Raw genomic sequence first — 17511 nt, forward strand, 5'->3', positions numbered from 1 at the left:
AATCAAACTGGATGAATTCTATAGCACTGCACAACCGGCTCTTGAAGCAACAGTGATATAAATGTAGAGATCATTTGAGTATGATTTGTATATATTGAGAGATTAACACAATTTAGACATAACATACAAAACATATTATGCAACAAAAAATCCCAACAGAAGCTGCAATCAAAAGTCTCTTGTACGAGTTTTTCAAGACCTTAAACTTAAGAGCAGTCTTGCAGATGAATGCATTGTTTGAAAGTCTACATCAGGGACAAAGTGTACTAAACCACAGGATCTATATTATCAGAAACACCTGAACTCTGACCATTTCAGCATTATTTTTGAAGCTGAGACCTTTCACTGACGCTGCCTGAATGGGAATGAGGTCAGATTCAATTGCTCCACACGTTTGAGCCTCCAAGACACCTGTTGGCATCGGGGCCAAATGTGACGATGAGCACCTGCATGGCTTTGACTAAATGCCAAAGATAGATAGCAGCAGCGCATCCAATACCTCTGGTGACATTCGACTCTCTCCATACCATTCAGTACATCCATGAATCTGGCCTTCCCCTCTGCCAGATGCAGATTTGTGTTTTCAGAGGAGCTGTTCTGATAACTTAGCTGCTACCCTGAATGAAGGAAACCTGAAGACAGGCATGTTCCAGACTAGAATTGGGTCCAAATAGATGTTGGCGGCTCCAGCAAGCTCATTTCAGGCATGAAGAATAACTGTCTGCAATACTTCTGTATCTGGCAGAAGAACAATTTTGCTAACACACGCCATTTGGAAGCAACTTCCAAGTACCTTTTATCTCTGCGGGGCCTGAGGGAAGAAAGCTGCCACATGTATGCAAAATCCCACAAGCACCCGACCACCCTGCTTGGTGTGTAACTCGAGAACTTGTGTCTGAGAATCTATGCTTGCTTCCTTATCCCACAAGTAATCAAATAAGCTTCCTGGGATCTTGGTAAAGTATTCAGGGGAATTGATCAAAGTGACCAATGTAATCATCCAGCAGTCATCAGTTGTTTTATAACCAATGGTCACTATTGGAGGAACACCATGGTCTGTCTAGGAATGTGGATGAGCAGTGACTTTCACCTACAATCATGTGCATGTTTCATCAAAATTCCCCCAGATGATTTTCATATGGGAGTTTCCACATTCCACGCCCCAAAACAAATTTAAAAATCTTCTTCCATAATTATGTTTTCCTTTTAGCGGTTTACATTCCAAAATCCAAACAAGATTTTCCAAATGACAGTTTAAAGCAAACCTTCCGCTCTGTTAACAGCAATTCCAATCCAGGATTTCACAACTCCACTAGAATTCTTTGTCATGACTGCTGTGCAAGCTGCTCATAAATGCTTTAACTCTCGATTCCCAGACTATATCAAAATTACATTTATATGGTCCACCCCTGAAATCTGCATTCCCACTTTAAAACCTAGTTATGGCGATTATCTCTAACTCTGAACATTTTGTTTACTCCTTTATTTTTTCTCGACAATACCTTTGTCTCTGTTCACTTAACTCCAGTCGTCTTAACCCATTCTTTCTGTTCCAATTTCTTGGTAAGAAACCTGCCTCTATGAAGCTCCTGTCCAGTCTTCTGGCAGAGTTGAGAGATGTTTACACCGCGATCCTGTCTCCCAACTGCCCAAATTCAGTTAAAACTAAAATGTTAAAGCTTCTCGGCCTTCAAGGCCCCAGTTGCTAAGCAACACCGCATTCCTCTGCTGGCCTATATATTTACTCTTCACGACGTATCCCTTTCTACAACTTTTCGCAGTATACATTAATAATCTGGAAGAAGGAATTGAACGCACTGTTGCTATGTTTGCAGATGATACAAAGATCTGTAGAGGGACGGGTAGTATTGAAGAAGCAGGAGGACTGCAGAAGGATTTGGACAGGCTAGGAGAGTGGCAGATGGAATACAGGTGGAAAAGTGTGAGATTATGCACTTTGGAAGGAGGAATTTAGGCATGGACTATTTTCGAAATGGGGAAATGCTTAGGAAATCAGAGCACAAAGGGACTTGGGACTCCTTGTTCACGATTCTCTTCAGGTTAACATGCAGGTTAAGTCTGCAGTTCGAAGGCAAATACAATGTTAGCATTAATGTCAAGAGGGCTGGAATACAAGACCAGGGATGTACTTCTGAGGCTGGTTAAGGCTCTGGTCAGACCTCATTTGGAGTATTGTGAGCAGTTTTGGGCCCCATTTTCTAAGGAAGGATGTGCTGGCCTTGGAAAGGGTCCAGAGGAGGTTCACAAGATTGATCCCTAGAGCGAAGAGCTTGTCGTATGAAGAATGGTTGAGGACTCTGGGTCTATACTCGTTAGAGTTTAGAAGGATGAGGGGGGATCTTCTTGAAACTTACAGGATACTGCGAAGCCTGGATAGAGTGGATGTGGAGAAGATGTTTCCACTTGTAGGAAAAACTAGAACCAGAGGACACCATCTCAGACTAAAGGATGATCCTTTAAAACAGAGATGAGGAGGAATGTCTTCAGCCAGAGGGTGGTGAATCTGGGAAACTCTTTGCCACAGAAGGCTGTGGAGGTCTATTCACTGAGTGTCTTTAAGACAGAGATAGATAGGTTCTTGATTAATAAGGGGATCAGGGGTTATGGGGAGAAGGTAGGAGAATGGGGATGAGAAAATATCCGCCATGATTGAATGGCAGAGCAGACTTGATGGGCCAACTGGCCTAATTCTGCTCCTCTATCTTATGGTCTAAGCACAGTTGAAACTTAACCAACCTTCACACATACAAACACCTTTTATTTTGCATGAATCTAACTATAGGTTTTTACTCTTCCAGGCCCAGAAACATTATACTAAACCCTTTCAAAAAGATGCCTTATTTCTAATGTTTACCAATACAAATAGAAATCCCTTAAAACTATCTTTTGTTTCCCTAATACTAATCATCATTGCCTCTTATGTCTCATTTATATGGAGCCATAAGCGTGGCTCAGAGGGACACTGAATACTAGATTGTTAGATTTGTCTTGTTTTTGTGGCATAAATTTCATACATTTTAAAGCTTATTTCTTGAACTTATCCAAAGCAATGTTTTTCAAAATTTTCTGGGGAAACCCACTCCAAATATTGCACACAAGCTGTTTCATTTGAGGGCAGACTACCTCTGTGGTGTAGATCTTGCCAGATCATATACTATGTCCAGCGCATTCAGCAACTTGTACTAATGTCCTATATATATGAAAACTAAGGTAATTTGAAAACTAAGGTAATTTACATGTTTTGTATTTTTAAAAATATTTTTTCTTTACAGGGAATTGCTTTTAAATAACAATCTGTTACGGGTTTTGCCTTACGAACTAGGAAGACTGTTCCAGTTACAGACCCTGGGTTTGAAAGGTCAGGAGTAGTATCATTATACACATGAATGACCCTATCTTGCTTTTCTGATCACTTTTAGAAGTTTACTAATAGTTTTTCCTTTCCCCATTACCCAACCTCTGTTTTCAGGATAATGCTTTTTGACCATTATGTTTGTTACTTCACCACCCGCGCTAGCTAACTAAAATCGGCTAGTGAACGGAGGTGAGGGGAGATGAGGGCTGCGGACATTGGAGCCTGGTTAGCAGGTTTTGATGGGTCTACGAGGCGAGCAAGGGGGTAGAGAAGGGATCGATACTGTGAGATGTTTTTTTCGCTAGGAAGTGCAGGGGGGATTCTGGGAGGTTGGGGGAGGGGTTCGATGTTAATAATGGATAGGGTCAGGCTCATGGGGCAGGGCCCGGTGGTTTGATGATGGTGGATGGGGGGGGGGGGGGACGCGAGGGGGGGGGGGGGGGCGAGGGGGGGGGGGGGGGAGGGCGAGAGACCCCCAGTTAGGATAGTCAAGTGGAATGTGAAGGGATTGGAAGGTCTAGTCAAGAGGTCAAGGTTTGAAAGCCGATGTAGCAATGCTGCAGGAGACTCGCCTTGAGGGTGAAGGACCAGGTGAGACTTAAAGGGCTGAGTTAGTCAGGTGTTTCAATCTGCATGTGACGGAAGGGCTCGAGGGGTAGTGGTAATGGTCAGCAAAAGAGTACGGTTCCAGATGGAGAATGTGGTTGCAGATCGGGGGTAGATATGTGATTGTGACGGGGGTGCTGGCGGGGAGGTTAGTGGCGCTGGTAAATGTATATGGTTCTGATTGGGACAATATGGGATTCGCGAAGGAGGTGTTTGGCACCATCCCCGACTTGGACACACACAAACTAATAATGGGGGTGGGCACTGGAACTTGGTGCAGGAGCCAAGGTTGGACAGGTCACGGCCACGCTTGCTGGTCCCATCAGGTGGGGTCTCAGGCGCTGGCTGGAAGGTGGACCCTTGGAGGTTTCTGCACCCGAGGGAACGGGAGTACTTGTTTTGCTCGGCAGTCCAGAAGGTGTACTCGCGGATCGACTTTCTGGTGTTGGGAAAGTCTTTGCTGGCTGGGGGGATTGGAGTACTCCGCAATTGCAATGTCAGATCATGCTCCGCATTGGGTGGATATGGTATTGGAGAAGGGGGTGGTGCAGAGGCCGGGGTGGGAATTAGATGTGGGACCGCTGGGGGACCGAAGGCCCTGTGACAAAATTGAAAAGGTAATTGAGGGATATGTAGGTTTCAACTGTACGGGTGAGGTATCGAAGGCAGTTGTCTGGGAGGCTGTAAAGGGGCGTGATGAGGGGTGATGTGATTTCATTGAAGGCCATGGTGGAAAACAGAAGAGGTTGGAGCAGCAGCGGGTAATAGATGAGATGCTGGAGGTAGATAGGAATTATGCAGAAGATGGGGACCCAGTGAAGTTGGAAACAAGGAAGGAACTGCAAACGAGCTTTGACCAGGAAGGCGGTGTGCCAACTGAGATGAGCATGGGGTACAGTTTATGGTGAGAAGGCATGTATGTTAGCAGATCAGCTTCGGAGGGAGGCGGTGGCAAGGGAAATTGTTCAAGTGAGGTACAAGGCAGGGAAGTTGGTGGTGGCTCCGGATCTGATTAACAAGGTCTTTGAGAATTCTATGAGAGCCATCTGGGGGAGGGTGCGAGATGCAGGAATTTCTAGATGGGCTGGAGGACCTGAGGTTAGGGGAGGGGTACAGGGCTACATTAGAAGAAGCAATAGGGGAGCAAGAGATAAAGGATGCAATTGGGAGGATGCAGTTGTGGCAGGGCCGGATGGGTTTCCAGTGGAGTATTATTAAAAATTCATGGATAAGCTGGCACCCGATGGTGGGGATGTTTGAGGAGTCGCTAGGGAGGCGATAGGGAAGGGGGTGTTGTGGTTAGTGTTTGGGGCAGGCATCAATTTCCCTGTTGCTTAAAGATAAGGATCCAACGGAGCGTGGGTCGTAAAGGCCCCTATCACTTTTTTAAACGTGAAAACAAAAGTATTGGTGAAGGTACTGGTGGGTAGCTGGAGGAATGTCTCCCGAATGTGATAGGTGAAGATCAGGTGGGGTTCGTGAGGGAGGCAGCTCGTTTTGAACGGTAGAAGGGTATTGAACGTGTTTATGGCAGTGGCAAAGGGGAAGGAAACAAGAGGTTGTGGCATTGGACGCTGAGAAAGCGGTTGACCGTGTAGAATGGGTGTACTTGATGGCAGTTCTGGAGCGGTTTGGGATTGGACCAAGATTTGTGGACTGGTTAAAGCTACTATACAAGAAGCCGAGAGAGTGTCCACACAAACAATATCAGCTTGAGATACTTTTCTCCACCGTGCGACTAGGCAGGGATATCCTCTGTCCTCCTTGATGTTTGCACTCGCGATTGAGCTGTTAGCCAACGCACTGAAGTTCAGGGGTATGGAAAGGGGTAGTGCAGCAGAGGGTGGGGGGGGGGGGGAATAGAGCATAGGGTGTCCTTCAATGCCGATGACTTATTATACACGTGTCAATAGGGGAAATATTGGAGCTGCTTCGGGTGTTTGGGTCTTTTTCGGGGTACAAATTAAATCTAGACAAGAGTGAGTATTTTGTGGTGTCTCGGCCAGGGGTAGGTGGCTGCCATTCCATAGGGCGGGGCTTCACTTTAGATACCTGGGGTTCTGGTTTGCTTGGGAGTGGGGGGACTCTGTAGGTACAACATTTCTAGTTTGGTGGGGAGAGTGAAAGCTGATCTGGCAAGGTGGGACGGTCTCCCTCTGTCACTGGCGGGTCGGATGCAGGCGGTTAAAATGAACGTGTTGCCGCGATTCCTGTTTATTTTTCAATGCCTGCCGATTTTCCTGCCAAAGGCATTCTTTTTTTTTTAGAGATTGAAGAAATGATTACCTCGAACATATGGGGAGGGAGGGAGGTGGCCAGAGTTAGAAAGGTGCTGCTGCAAAGGGAAAGGCAGGGAGGGGATTTGGGTCTTCTGAACCTGGGGCGGGATTCTCCCCTATCCGGCGGGGCGGGTGTTCCCAGCGTAGCGGAGTGGCGCCAACCACTCCGGCATCGGGCCTCCCCAAAGGTGTGGAATTCTCCGCACCTTTGGGGGCCAAGCCCTCACATTGAGGGGCTAGGCCCACGCCGGAGCGCTTGGCACCACGCCGACTGGTGCCAAATCTGGCACCAGCGGCCTTTGACGCCCAGTGCCGCTGCTGCAGCTGCCGCTGACGTCACCACCGGCACATGCGCGCTGGGGGATTCTCTTCCGTGTCCACCTTGGTGGAGGCCGTGGCGGCGGCGGAAGGGAAAGAGTGTCCCCATGGCACTGGCCCGCCGGCCGATCAGTGGGCCCCGATCGCGGGCCTGGCCTCCGTGGGGACACCCCCCCGGGTCCGATCCGGGCCACCGTGGGCGCACCCCCCCGGCGGCCCGCTCGCGCTGCCGATTCCGCCGCCACCAGAGGTGGTTCGAACCTCGGCGGCGGGACTTCGGCCCATCGCGGGCCGGAGAATCGCCGCAGGGGGCTCGCCGCTCGGTGCGGCGCGTTTCCCGCCCCCGCCAATTCCCGGGTGGCGGAGAATTTCTGCCACGGCAGGGGCGGGATTTTTGGCAGTCCCAGGCGATTTCGGAGAATTTTGCTCCTGATGTATTATTACTGAGTGGCGAAAGTGGAGAAGGTGTGGTGCTGGGTCAAAGGGGTTGATTCCCAGTGGGTCAGAATGGAGGAGAGTTTATATAGGGGGTTGGGATTGAAGGTGCTAACAACAGTGCCGCCCCCGATGGCCCCGGGAAAATATTCAGGGAGTCCGGTAGTAACAGCTTCATTGAGAATTTGGAGGCAGTTTCGGCAACACTTCGGGTTGGGGGCAGGGTTAAGGGAAATGCCGATTCGGGGGAACCACAGATTTGAGCCAGGGCGGTGGGATGGAAATTTTCGGAAATGGGAGGAGAAGGGGATTATGACACTAAAAGATTTCTTTCTTGGCGGTCGGTTTGCATGATTGAAGGAGCTGGAAGCGAAGTATGGGCTGGAGCAGGGGGAGCTGTTTAGATACATGCAGTTCGATTCTGCCAGGAAGGAGATCGAGCTTCCTGGTGGAGCTGGCCTCCACATTGCTGGAGGAAGTGCTGATGATGGATGATGGGGACTGGAGAAGGGGGTAGTGTCGGTGATTTACAGTATTTTGGAAGAGGTGAAGACGCCACTGCTAGAGATCAAAGCAAAGTGGGAGGAAGAGTTGGGAGGGGGGATTCTGGTGTGAGGTGCTCTGGAGAGTGAACGCCTCCACCTCGTGCATGAGGTTGGGGCTGATACAGCTGAAGGTGGTTATAGAGGATGAGTCTGCTCTTTAAGGGGGTAGAAGATGTATGTGAACGTTGCGGTGGGAGGGGCCCGCAAAACGTGTTCATATGATTTGGTCCTGTCCAAAGCTGGAGGATTATTTGAAGGAGGTTTTTAGGATAATCTCTAAAGTGGCGAACGTGAAACTTGACCTGGACCCTTGGGAGGCTATATGCGGGGTGTCGGACCAGCCGGGATTGGAAGCGGGTGTGGAGGCAGATGTTGTCGCCTTCGCTTTGTTCGTCGCCCGAAGGCGGATCCAGTTGGAATGGAGAGCAACCTCCACCCTGTGCCCTGGCGTTGTGGGGGCACCTGTTGCAATTCTTGACTGTTGAGAAGGTTAAGTTTGAACTGAGGGGAAGGACGGAGGGGTTCTACAATTCATGGGCATTATTCATTATACACTTTCAAGAATTGGATAACATCGAACATTAGTGGTTGGGGGGGGGGGAGGGAGGACTTTGTGTAAATGGTGACTATGGGTGATTCCTGATTCCTTTTTATTATTTGTTTATGTTAACATGCGGGTGGTTGGTGGGAGCATGGGATTGTTGTTGTTGATATGGGGATTGACATTATATTCATTACTGCTTATTGTTGATGGGAGAAAATGTGAAAAAGTGTTACTTCACATGTTTAGTGTTTTTTTTTTTGTTTATCCTGTTCTGTGATTTAGGTTTTAAAACAGAGGGGCTATATAAGATTGAATAACACGAGGTGATGATTTTGTTTTGCGACTTTTGTCCAATAATGTCAAACAGCACAGAAAAGGCCCTTCAAAGCATCGAGTCTGCCCCAGTCAGAAACAACAATCTAACTATTCTCATTCCATTTTCCAGCACTTGGTCCATAGCCTTGTATGCCCTGGGTTCACAAGTGCGCATCTAAATACTTCTTAAATGTTATGAGAGTCTCTGCCTCCACCACCCCTTTCAGGCAGCTAGTTACAAACTCCTACCATGGTTTTTCCTCACAGCCCCTCTAAACCTCCTGCTGCTTACCTTAAATCTATGGCCTCTGGTCACTGACCCCTCCACCAAGGGGAAAGGTTTATTCCTGCCTACTCCATCTGCTTGTCATAATTTTAGACATATCAATCCTTTTCCCCCCCTCAATCTCCTCTGCTCCAAGAAAACTAATCCAAGTCTATCCAATCTCTTCATAACTAACACTCTCTCCAGGCCAGGCAACATCCTGGTAGATCTCCTCTGCACCCTTCCGAGTGCTCTTGCATCCCTCCTATGATGTGGATTCCAGAACTGCGCACACTACTCCTGCTGTGGCTTAACCAGCGTTTTAAACAGTTCCAGCATAACTTCCATGCTCTCTAAACTCTTATGCCTCAGCTAAGAAAGGCAATAATATGCCTTCTTAACCACTGTATCCACCTGCTCTGCTAATGGACTGGTGTACATGCACACCAAGGTCCGTCTCTGATCCTTGATGCTTCCCAGGGTCCTGCTGTTCATCATGTATTTCCTTGCCTTGTTTGTCCTGCCCAAGTGCATCACCTTGCACTTATCCAGATTGAATTCCACTTGCCACTGACCAGCCTGTCTCAAGCCTCCTGTAATCGAAGGTTATCCTCACTATTTACCACCGCACCAATTTTCATATCATATGCAAACTTATGGATCAATCTTTCTGCATTCATATCTAAATCATTTATATAAACGACAAACAGCAACGGCCCAATGCTGATCCCTGCGGGGACATCACTGGACACAGCCCAGTCAGAAAAACGCCCCGTGACCATCACCCTCTGCTACCTGCCACTCAAGCTAATTTGGATCCAATTTGTCAAATTTCCTTCGAGAAGGCAAGAGCCCATGGGATCTATCGTTTTCCCATCGTCTCCCATATGGGATGTTATTAAAAGCCTGCCTTGCTGAAATCCAAGTCGACTATGTCGAATGCATTTCACTCATCTACACACCTGGTCACCTCTTCAAAAAATTTAATCCAGTTGGTCAGACATGACCTCCCCTTATCAAAATCATGTTGACTGTTCTTAATTAATCCCTGCCTCTCCAAATGCAGATTAATTCTGTTTTTCAGAATTTCTCCCGATAGTTGCCCCACCACTGAGGCCAGATTGACTGGCCTGTAGTTCCCTTCCTCTCTTCTTGAATAATGGTACCAGCATTGGCTATCCTTTAGTCCTCCCGGTACCTCTCCTGTGACCAGAGATGATTGAAAATTATTGCCAGCACCACTGTTATTTCCTCCCTTGCCTCACTCAACAGCCTGGGATACATTTCATGCAGCCCTGGAGATTTGTCTACTTTTAAGCCTGCCAGACTTCTCAGAACCTCCTCTCTACGTTAATCGCTTTAATTTTATTACAGTCCTTCGCCCTCATTTCTATACACGCACTGTCCCTCTCACGAGTGAGCACTTAGACACCGTATTCATTTAGAACCCAACGTACATTCTTTGGGACCACATACAAATGACTACTGTGGTCCTTAATGAGCTCTACTCTTTCCCTAGTTATCCTTTTACCCTTAATGTACTTGTAAAACAACTTGATTTCAATTCACTTTACCTGCCAGTATCCTTTCATGTCCCCTTTTTTTTCTGTCCTAATGATGTGATTTTACGTAGCTTTTTTTTTAAGCTCCCGGACTGATATGGTGTGCAGTGTCTACTGAAACCAGTTGTTTGATGTTCATTAGCCAAAAGGATTTGAGTTGCAGCATTTCTCTTTCTGACACACACAAACCACGTATGTCAGAGCTTGTATCAATCATTTAATAAGATTTTGGCTGATCTGATCACGACTACAGAACCACTTACTTCCCTGTCCCTTGTAACTCTTCACTTCCTTGCATACCAAAGATCTGTCCAACTTCGCCTTGAATATTCTCAGTGATCCAACCTCCACTGCTCTCTGGGGTAGAGAATTCCAAAGAATAACACAACCCCTTGAGAATAAAAAAATTCCTCCTCATCTCCATCTTAAATTGGAGCCACTTAAGTTCTAAATTCTCCCAGGAGTGAAATGATCACAGCAGTTATGAAGAGTATAGCAACAGAAATCCAAAGCTAATAAGTCAGTAAATATATATAGAAATACAAAATTGAACTAGTGACATACTGTTTGTAATGCGGACATCATCTGGTCCTGAATGGATGCAGTTAACTAGGTCTTTCAGGGTTCATGGACTCTTTGAAAGCAGTAACATAAATGTACTTTTAAAAAGTATTGACTTGGCGATATTGGACCTGAATGCAGGTATAGCAAAGATATTTTCTTTTTTTAGAAAATATTTTATTGAAGCATTTATAATTTTAACCATTTTACACATCAAATTTTCAACAAAAATAAAAACACAACAATATACCCAACAAACCTCCCGAGCGCACAGCCCCAGCCAACATGGCTTATGCAAGCGGTGCTACCTTCCCCAGCCACCCCTCCGTTGGTTCTCCTGTCCTTACTCGTCTTTCATGCCCCCCCCCCCTGCTGACAGCATATTTCTTCTTCAAAAAGGTCGATGAACGGCTGCCACCTCCGAACAAGCCCCTGCAATGACCCCCTCAAGGCGAATTTAATTTTCTTGCGTCTGAGAAACCCCGCCATGTCGCAAACCCACACCCCCGACTATGGGGGCTCAGAGTTCCTCCACCCTAGTTAGATCTGTCTCCGGGCCACCAGGGAGGTAAAGGCCAAGGAGGCGGCCTCTTTAACCGCCTGTGCTCTGACACTCTGAAGATTGCCAGCTCTGGACTCCCTGCCGGCCTCCACTTTCAAGACCTCTGACATGATGCCAGCAACCTTGGATATGCCCAAAACATACTGACATGGTTTGCAGAACCCTCTGCACAGCGCTCACACCTACCCTTCACCTCGAAGAACCGGGCCACAATTGTGTGCTTTGTGGATCACCTTAAACTGTATCAGGCGGAGCCTGGCGCACAGGGAGGGCGCATTAACTCTCCTCGGGGCCTCCTCCCCTAACCCGGCCTCCAACTCCCCACCCAGCTGCTCTTCACACTTTCTCTTCACCTCCCCTATCGGGGGCCCCCTCCCACTCCCATCAGCTCAGTATAGATCTTAAGACCTTGCCTTCTCCCACTTCTGTTCTTGACACCGCTTTATCCTGTAGGCCCTGGGAGGCAGGTGCGGGAAGGTCAAAACCTGCCCCCTCCCCCCGGAGCGAGCCGGTGGTTATTACATAGCGGTGTCCACAACGACCCCCCCCCCAACCCCATATGGTGCCACTACTACTGGGCTTGTGGAGTACCGAGCCAGCGAGAATGGCAGAGGTGGCATTAACAGTGCCCCCAAACTCGTGCTCTTGCATGAGGCCACCTCCACCCGCTCCCATACCGACCCCTCTTCCACTACCCACTTCCTGACCATAGCAATATTTGCTGCCCAGCAATAGTTAATAAAATTTGGGAGATGTAGCCCCACCCCGCTCCAGCAGCACCTTTGTCACCCGTGGTGTTTTCTCCACCCAAACAAATCCTGAGATCTCTGCATTCACCTTTTTGAAGAACACCGTGGGGATATAAATTGGGATGCTTTGGAAAACAAACAGAAACCTTGGGAGGACCGTCATTTTAACCGTCTGAACCCGCTTCCCCTGCCAATGACAACGGGAGCGCGTCTCACCTTGGAAAGTTCTCCCACATCTGATCTACCAACCAACCCAAATTCAGTTTATGCAGCTGCACCCACTCCCGTGCCACCTGGATACCCAAATATCGAAAGCTCCCTCCCACCACTTTGAATGCATCTCACCCATCACTTCTCCTGTGTCCTCGCCTGGAAGGCAAATTTCTCACTCTTACTCACATTCAATTTGTATCCAGAAAACAGGTTAAATTCCTCTAATATCCCCATAATCCCTCCAATCCCCCCCTCCAAGTGGGTCCGCTATGCACAGGAGCAGATCATCCACGTATAGTGAGACCTGTGACGCCCTCCATGCCAATGCCAATGGCTCTGTAGCCAAGGCAAACAACAATGGGTAAAGTGGACATCCCTTCCTCGTCTTCTACCCTCCCTCCCCCAGTACAACCTGAAGTAGTCCCTCTGATTCGTCCGAGTGGGTCCGCTATGCACAGGAGCAGATCATCCACGTATAGCGAGACCCTGCTAGACCTGCGACGCCCTCCGTGCCAATGGCTCTGTAGCCAAGGCAAACAACAATGGGTAAAGTGGACATCCCTTCCTCGTCTTCTACCCTCCCTCCCCCAGTACAACCTGAAGTAGTCCCTCTGATTCGTCCGCACACTCGCCAGAGGTGCCTCGTATAGCAACCGAATCCAATCTACAAATCCTTGCCCAAAAGCAAACCGCCCCACGACCTCCCATAATTATTCCCACTCCACCCGATCAAAGGCCTTCTGTGTGTCATCACCACCACCACCTCAACCTCTCACCCCTCTGGAGGCATCAAAATAACATTAAACAACCTCCTAATGTTGGTCACCAAGTGCTGCCCCATAAAAAGCCCGTGATGTCCTCCCCTATTACCCTTGGGGTGCAGTCCTCGATCCTTTTTGCCAGGATCTTCGCCAATAATTTGGCATCCACATTTTACAGGGCGATACGACCCACGATTTTCCGGATCCTTATCCTGTTTTTAAGAAAAGGGAGATCGACGCCTGTGACAACGTCGAGGGGGAACACTCCCAACTCCTTTGCTTCATTTGAAGGCCGTTACCAGCAGCGGTCACAAAACCCCCGAGAGCTTCTTGTAGAATTCCACTGGGTACTCGTCTGGTCCCGGGGCTTTGCTCGCTTGCATCGCCTCTAACCCCTCTACCACATCCTACAAGTCCAATGGGGGCCCCCAGCCCTCCACCAGCTCCTCATCAACCTTCGGGAACTCGAGGCCTCCCAGAAACCTCCTCATACCCTCTTCCCTGGCTGGGGGTGCCGACGTATACAATTTGCTATAGAACTCCTTAAACGCCCCATTCTCCCGTGCCAGATCCAAGACCGTGTTCCAGAAAAAATATTATGTCATTTAAAAAAAAAAAAAAATTTATTTTCTGTCTTCTATTGCTTTTACTTTTAGATCGCTTGGTGTTCTTCATGGTATGCACCAATTCCTCTGCCAATTTGGCAGGTCAATGATTTATGTAAAATTTTTACACTGCTCCTCAATTAATCAGTTACTTTGATTTTGTTCCTGTTCCCAATCTCATGGAAGACATTCCTGAACTTCCCTCAGCCACTCCTTACCTTAGTGACTGAGCTGATATTGGGAAAATGTACAAATCGTATCACCCAATGAAATGACGAGATGTTTTTTGATTCTGTGGCAGTAAGTCACTATATGCATTATCAAAATACACAATTTTAATAGGTTATTATTACTTTTTTTGGTGACAGGCAATCCTTTGTCACAGGATATTTTGAACCTCTATCAAGAACCAGATGGAACGAGAAAGCTACTGAACTATATGCTTGATAATTTAGCAGGTATTTTATGAGCTACTTCTATTGATGTTTGTGCCAATTGTCATAAAAACCCATCTGGTTCATGAATGACCTTCAGGGCTGCCTTTCTTACCCAGTCTGGCCTCCATGTGACTCCACACCCACACTGGATGCCGTTGACTCTTCGCTGCGCCCCCCCCCACTGATTTTGGCCTAGCAAGCCATTGATTTAAAGGGCATTTACGCTGGCCCAGCCAGCGACATCTATATCCCTCTGTTGGCCCCTCCATTTTCTGCCTTTTTGCTTGAGCAATTAAAAAATAAAATGTGCTGCTGACGAGGCCAGCATTTATTTCCCCATCCTTAATTGTCCTCCAGAAGATGATGGTGAGTGCTCGGCCAGTTTCTGAGGATGGTTAAATGTCCAGCACATCTATTTGGGGCTGGAGCTGCTGTTACAGCCCTCTGGGCTAGCCCACGGCCAATTCTAGCCCCACTTGACCTGGAGTTGCAACACCATTGAAATTAACAAATAATTCTTAGAAAGTACCCAAAGTCTTCGGTCTTTGGCTGCCCATTAACTATGGTCACCAGGTTTGTAAATTTAAACACAATTAACTTTAATAATTAACACACACATACAAAAAGAGGAGTGTAAAAATAATGTTGAAAGTAAAAAGGATAGAGTCTTTAGTTCAGATGGCAGTCTACGAGCACGTCTTCCTTCAGTTGAAGATTTTGCCTCGGTTTCTGCTTTCGGGCTGTAATGGTTTTCACTGTAGATTCATGCTGGTTCTCTGTAGGTTCAGAAATACAGCAGCTATGCAGCTTTTCAGGCGAAATATAGAGACTCGCCCAGCTTCTACTGAGGGTCCAGGACCCGACTGTCCTTTCCTTGGTTTGACCCAATCACTGCATGTTACCGGGCAGAATACAGCCTAATTCATTAGCCACAAGCCAACAATCGAACAGCCCTTCCAATCTCTCTCTGGTTTAGCTCACCAGGCTAAATCGCTGGCTTTTAAAGCAGACCAAGCAGGCCAGCAGCACGGTTCGATTCCCGTACCAGCCTCCCCGGACAGGCGCCGGAATGTGGCGACTAGGGGCTTTTCACAGTAACTTCATTGAAGCCTACTCGTGACAATAAGCGATTTTCATTTCATTTCAAAAGGTCTAAATTCTGCTGTTCAAATCTAGCAGAGTTTACTATATTGGAAGATTTTTAAGTTTCTAATTTCCTCTGCTCGATTCAGAGGTCCATTGAACATCCATGGATCAAAAATAAACACGGAATAAATGGAAAATAAGGGAATCAACAGGAGGGGCGCTTAGAATGCAAAAATGCCAGACCTGTAAATTTTCTTCCCTGGAGAATGTGATTGAACCAGATGGGTTTTTAGGATAATCGGGAATTTCATACACCGCATTCTTGATACTAGTTTTTTAATTCCAGACTTTTACTTAATGAATTGAATCTGGATTTCCAAGCTGTCCTCGTGGGATTTGACAGTACGGGTCTCTTCTTGTGGGTTAAAGTTGGGCAGTTTGCGCAAGTTTTTTCACAGCTTTCAATGATTACACCAGATGTGTGACTACAAATTGTCCGTTATTGTGGCTAAAGTGAAGCCAGCGAGACCAGGGATCAGATGGAAAAGTGGGAATCTGCATTTTAAAAGTGTTTTGTTTTCCTTTTTTAAGTTCATCCGGAGCAGCTTCCTCCAAGACCATGGATTAGTTTGAAGGATAGAGACCAAATGTTGCCAACAGGTAAATATATACTGCTGTCACTAAATAAGGATCTGTATATTTGAAATGGATCTGCCGCTTCTAAATCTTACCGGTTTCTTGCTGCCCAAGGAATCTGAAGGAGTTTGTGCACATTTTCAAGTCGTGCTTCGTATGCAACCTAATTTACATTATATATCAATACTCCAGTTTCCATTACATTATTCAATAACATTTTGCTGTCAGTCGTTAACAGAATTAAAATGAAATGTGATTCAATGGTAAACATTGATGCAAGCTATTGTATTTACATCAAATGTCAACTGACTATTTTACCAAGAGTGTATTTTGCATATAATTTATCCTGCATTAAGTAGAGGTTCAGTTGAGACAAGTGCTCTGTTATTCCTAACATTATTTAGGTGAATTCTAAGTGTGACAAAGGATAACTGATATTAGTTTGATGATCGACATAGAATATGTCAAACACAAACCAGATATGTTCACTGAGCAACTGTTGATGCTCCAGCACAAGGGGCACAGTTCCTGCACATTTCATGGTAAGACAAGTGAACTGCTCACTAAATCTGAGATGCAGTGCTGTTTACCTTGCCATCTATATATACCTAACAACAAGACAATGGAAAGGAGTGACATTTTGCAGTATTTGGTGCAATGCAACAAGTTAATTACTGGGCGGCACGTAGCACAGGGACCCGGGTTTGATTCCAAGCTTGGGTCACTGTCTGCGCGGAGTCTGCATGTTCTCCCCGTGTTTGTGTGGGTTTACGCCGGATGCTCCGGTTTCCTCCCACAAGTCCCGAAAGACATGCTTGCTTGTTCGGTGAATTCTGAATTCTCCCTCAATGTACCCGAACAGGCGCCGTCGTGTGGCGACTAGGGGATTTACAGTAACTTAATTGCAGTGTTAATGTCAGCCTACTTGTGACACTAATAAAGATGATTATAATTCTAAAATCCTTTCCCAAGACTTTTATTTATTTAATTGATTATCATATAAATTTGAGATCTGATGAATAATTAAACTGGATATCTCCGAGAATGGAATTGAAATGCTGGAACACCATGCTGAATACGATAATAGATTTTCCTAAAGTGCTGGATTTCGAGTGTGGAGGATGGTGAATGATGGTGATGGTGGAGGATTTTGTTGTTGCGAATTTTTTTCACAGCAACATTTATCGCAGTTGTCAAAAACTAAAAAGTGAGGACAGATTCAAGGCATCTATTCACTACTAATTTATTTTTTTAATTAAAAAAAAAAATAATTTTTTTTTAAGAGTACCCAATTAATTTTTTCCAATTAAGGGGCAATTTAGTGTGGCCAATCCACGTACCCTGCACATCTTTGGATTGTGGGGGCGAAACCCACGCAAACACGGGGAGAATGTGCAAACTCCACACGGACAGTGACCCAGAGCCGGAATTGAACCTGGGACCTCGGCGCCGTGAAGCAGCAGGGCTAACCCACTGTGCCACCGTGCTGCCCTCCACTTTAAATTTATTTCAAGGAAACCTCTCTAGTTGCAAGAGCAGTAGTGCCTAAGAGCAAGAGAAATTGCACTTGGCTAGCGACCGCAGTGCGAGCTGAGTGTGCACATATAACTCTTCCTGATGTCCAGCGCGTCAGCATCTGGAGTTAATGCGGAGAAA

General features: G+C 46.7%; 1 protein-coding gene across 1 annotated transcript in view; it reads left to right on the forward strand.

Annotated features, from left to right (window-relative positions):
* cnot6l (CCR4-NOT transcription complex, subunit 6-like) overlaps positions 1-17511 on the forward strand; it is a 139353-nt gene that overhangs the window by 57800 nt on the left and 64042 nt on the right. Inside the window, exons 4-6 of the mRNA XM_038791816.1 lie at positions 3294-3379; positions 14065-14154; positions 15811-15879. Coding sequence (XP_038647744.1) covers positions 3294-3379; positions 14065-14154; positions 15811-15879 — 245 coding nt within the window. The remainder of the gene's footprint in view (positions 1-3293; positions 3380-14064; positions 14155-15810; positions 15880-17511) is intronic.

The sequence above is a fragment of the Scyliorhinus canicula genome, chromosome 3 (assembly GCF_902713615.1).
Source record: "Scyliorhinus canicula chromosome 3, sScyCan1.1, whole genome shotgun sequence".
In the NCBI taxonomy this organism is placed as follows: Eukaryota; Metazoa; Chordata; class Chondrichthyes; order Carcharhiniformes; family Scyliorhinidae; genus Scyliorhinus; species Scyliorhinus canicula.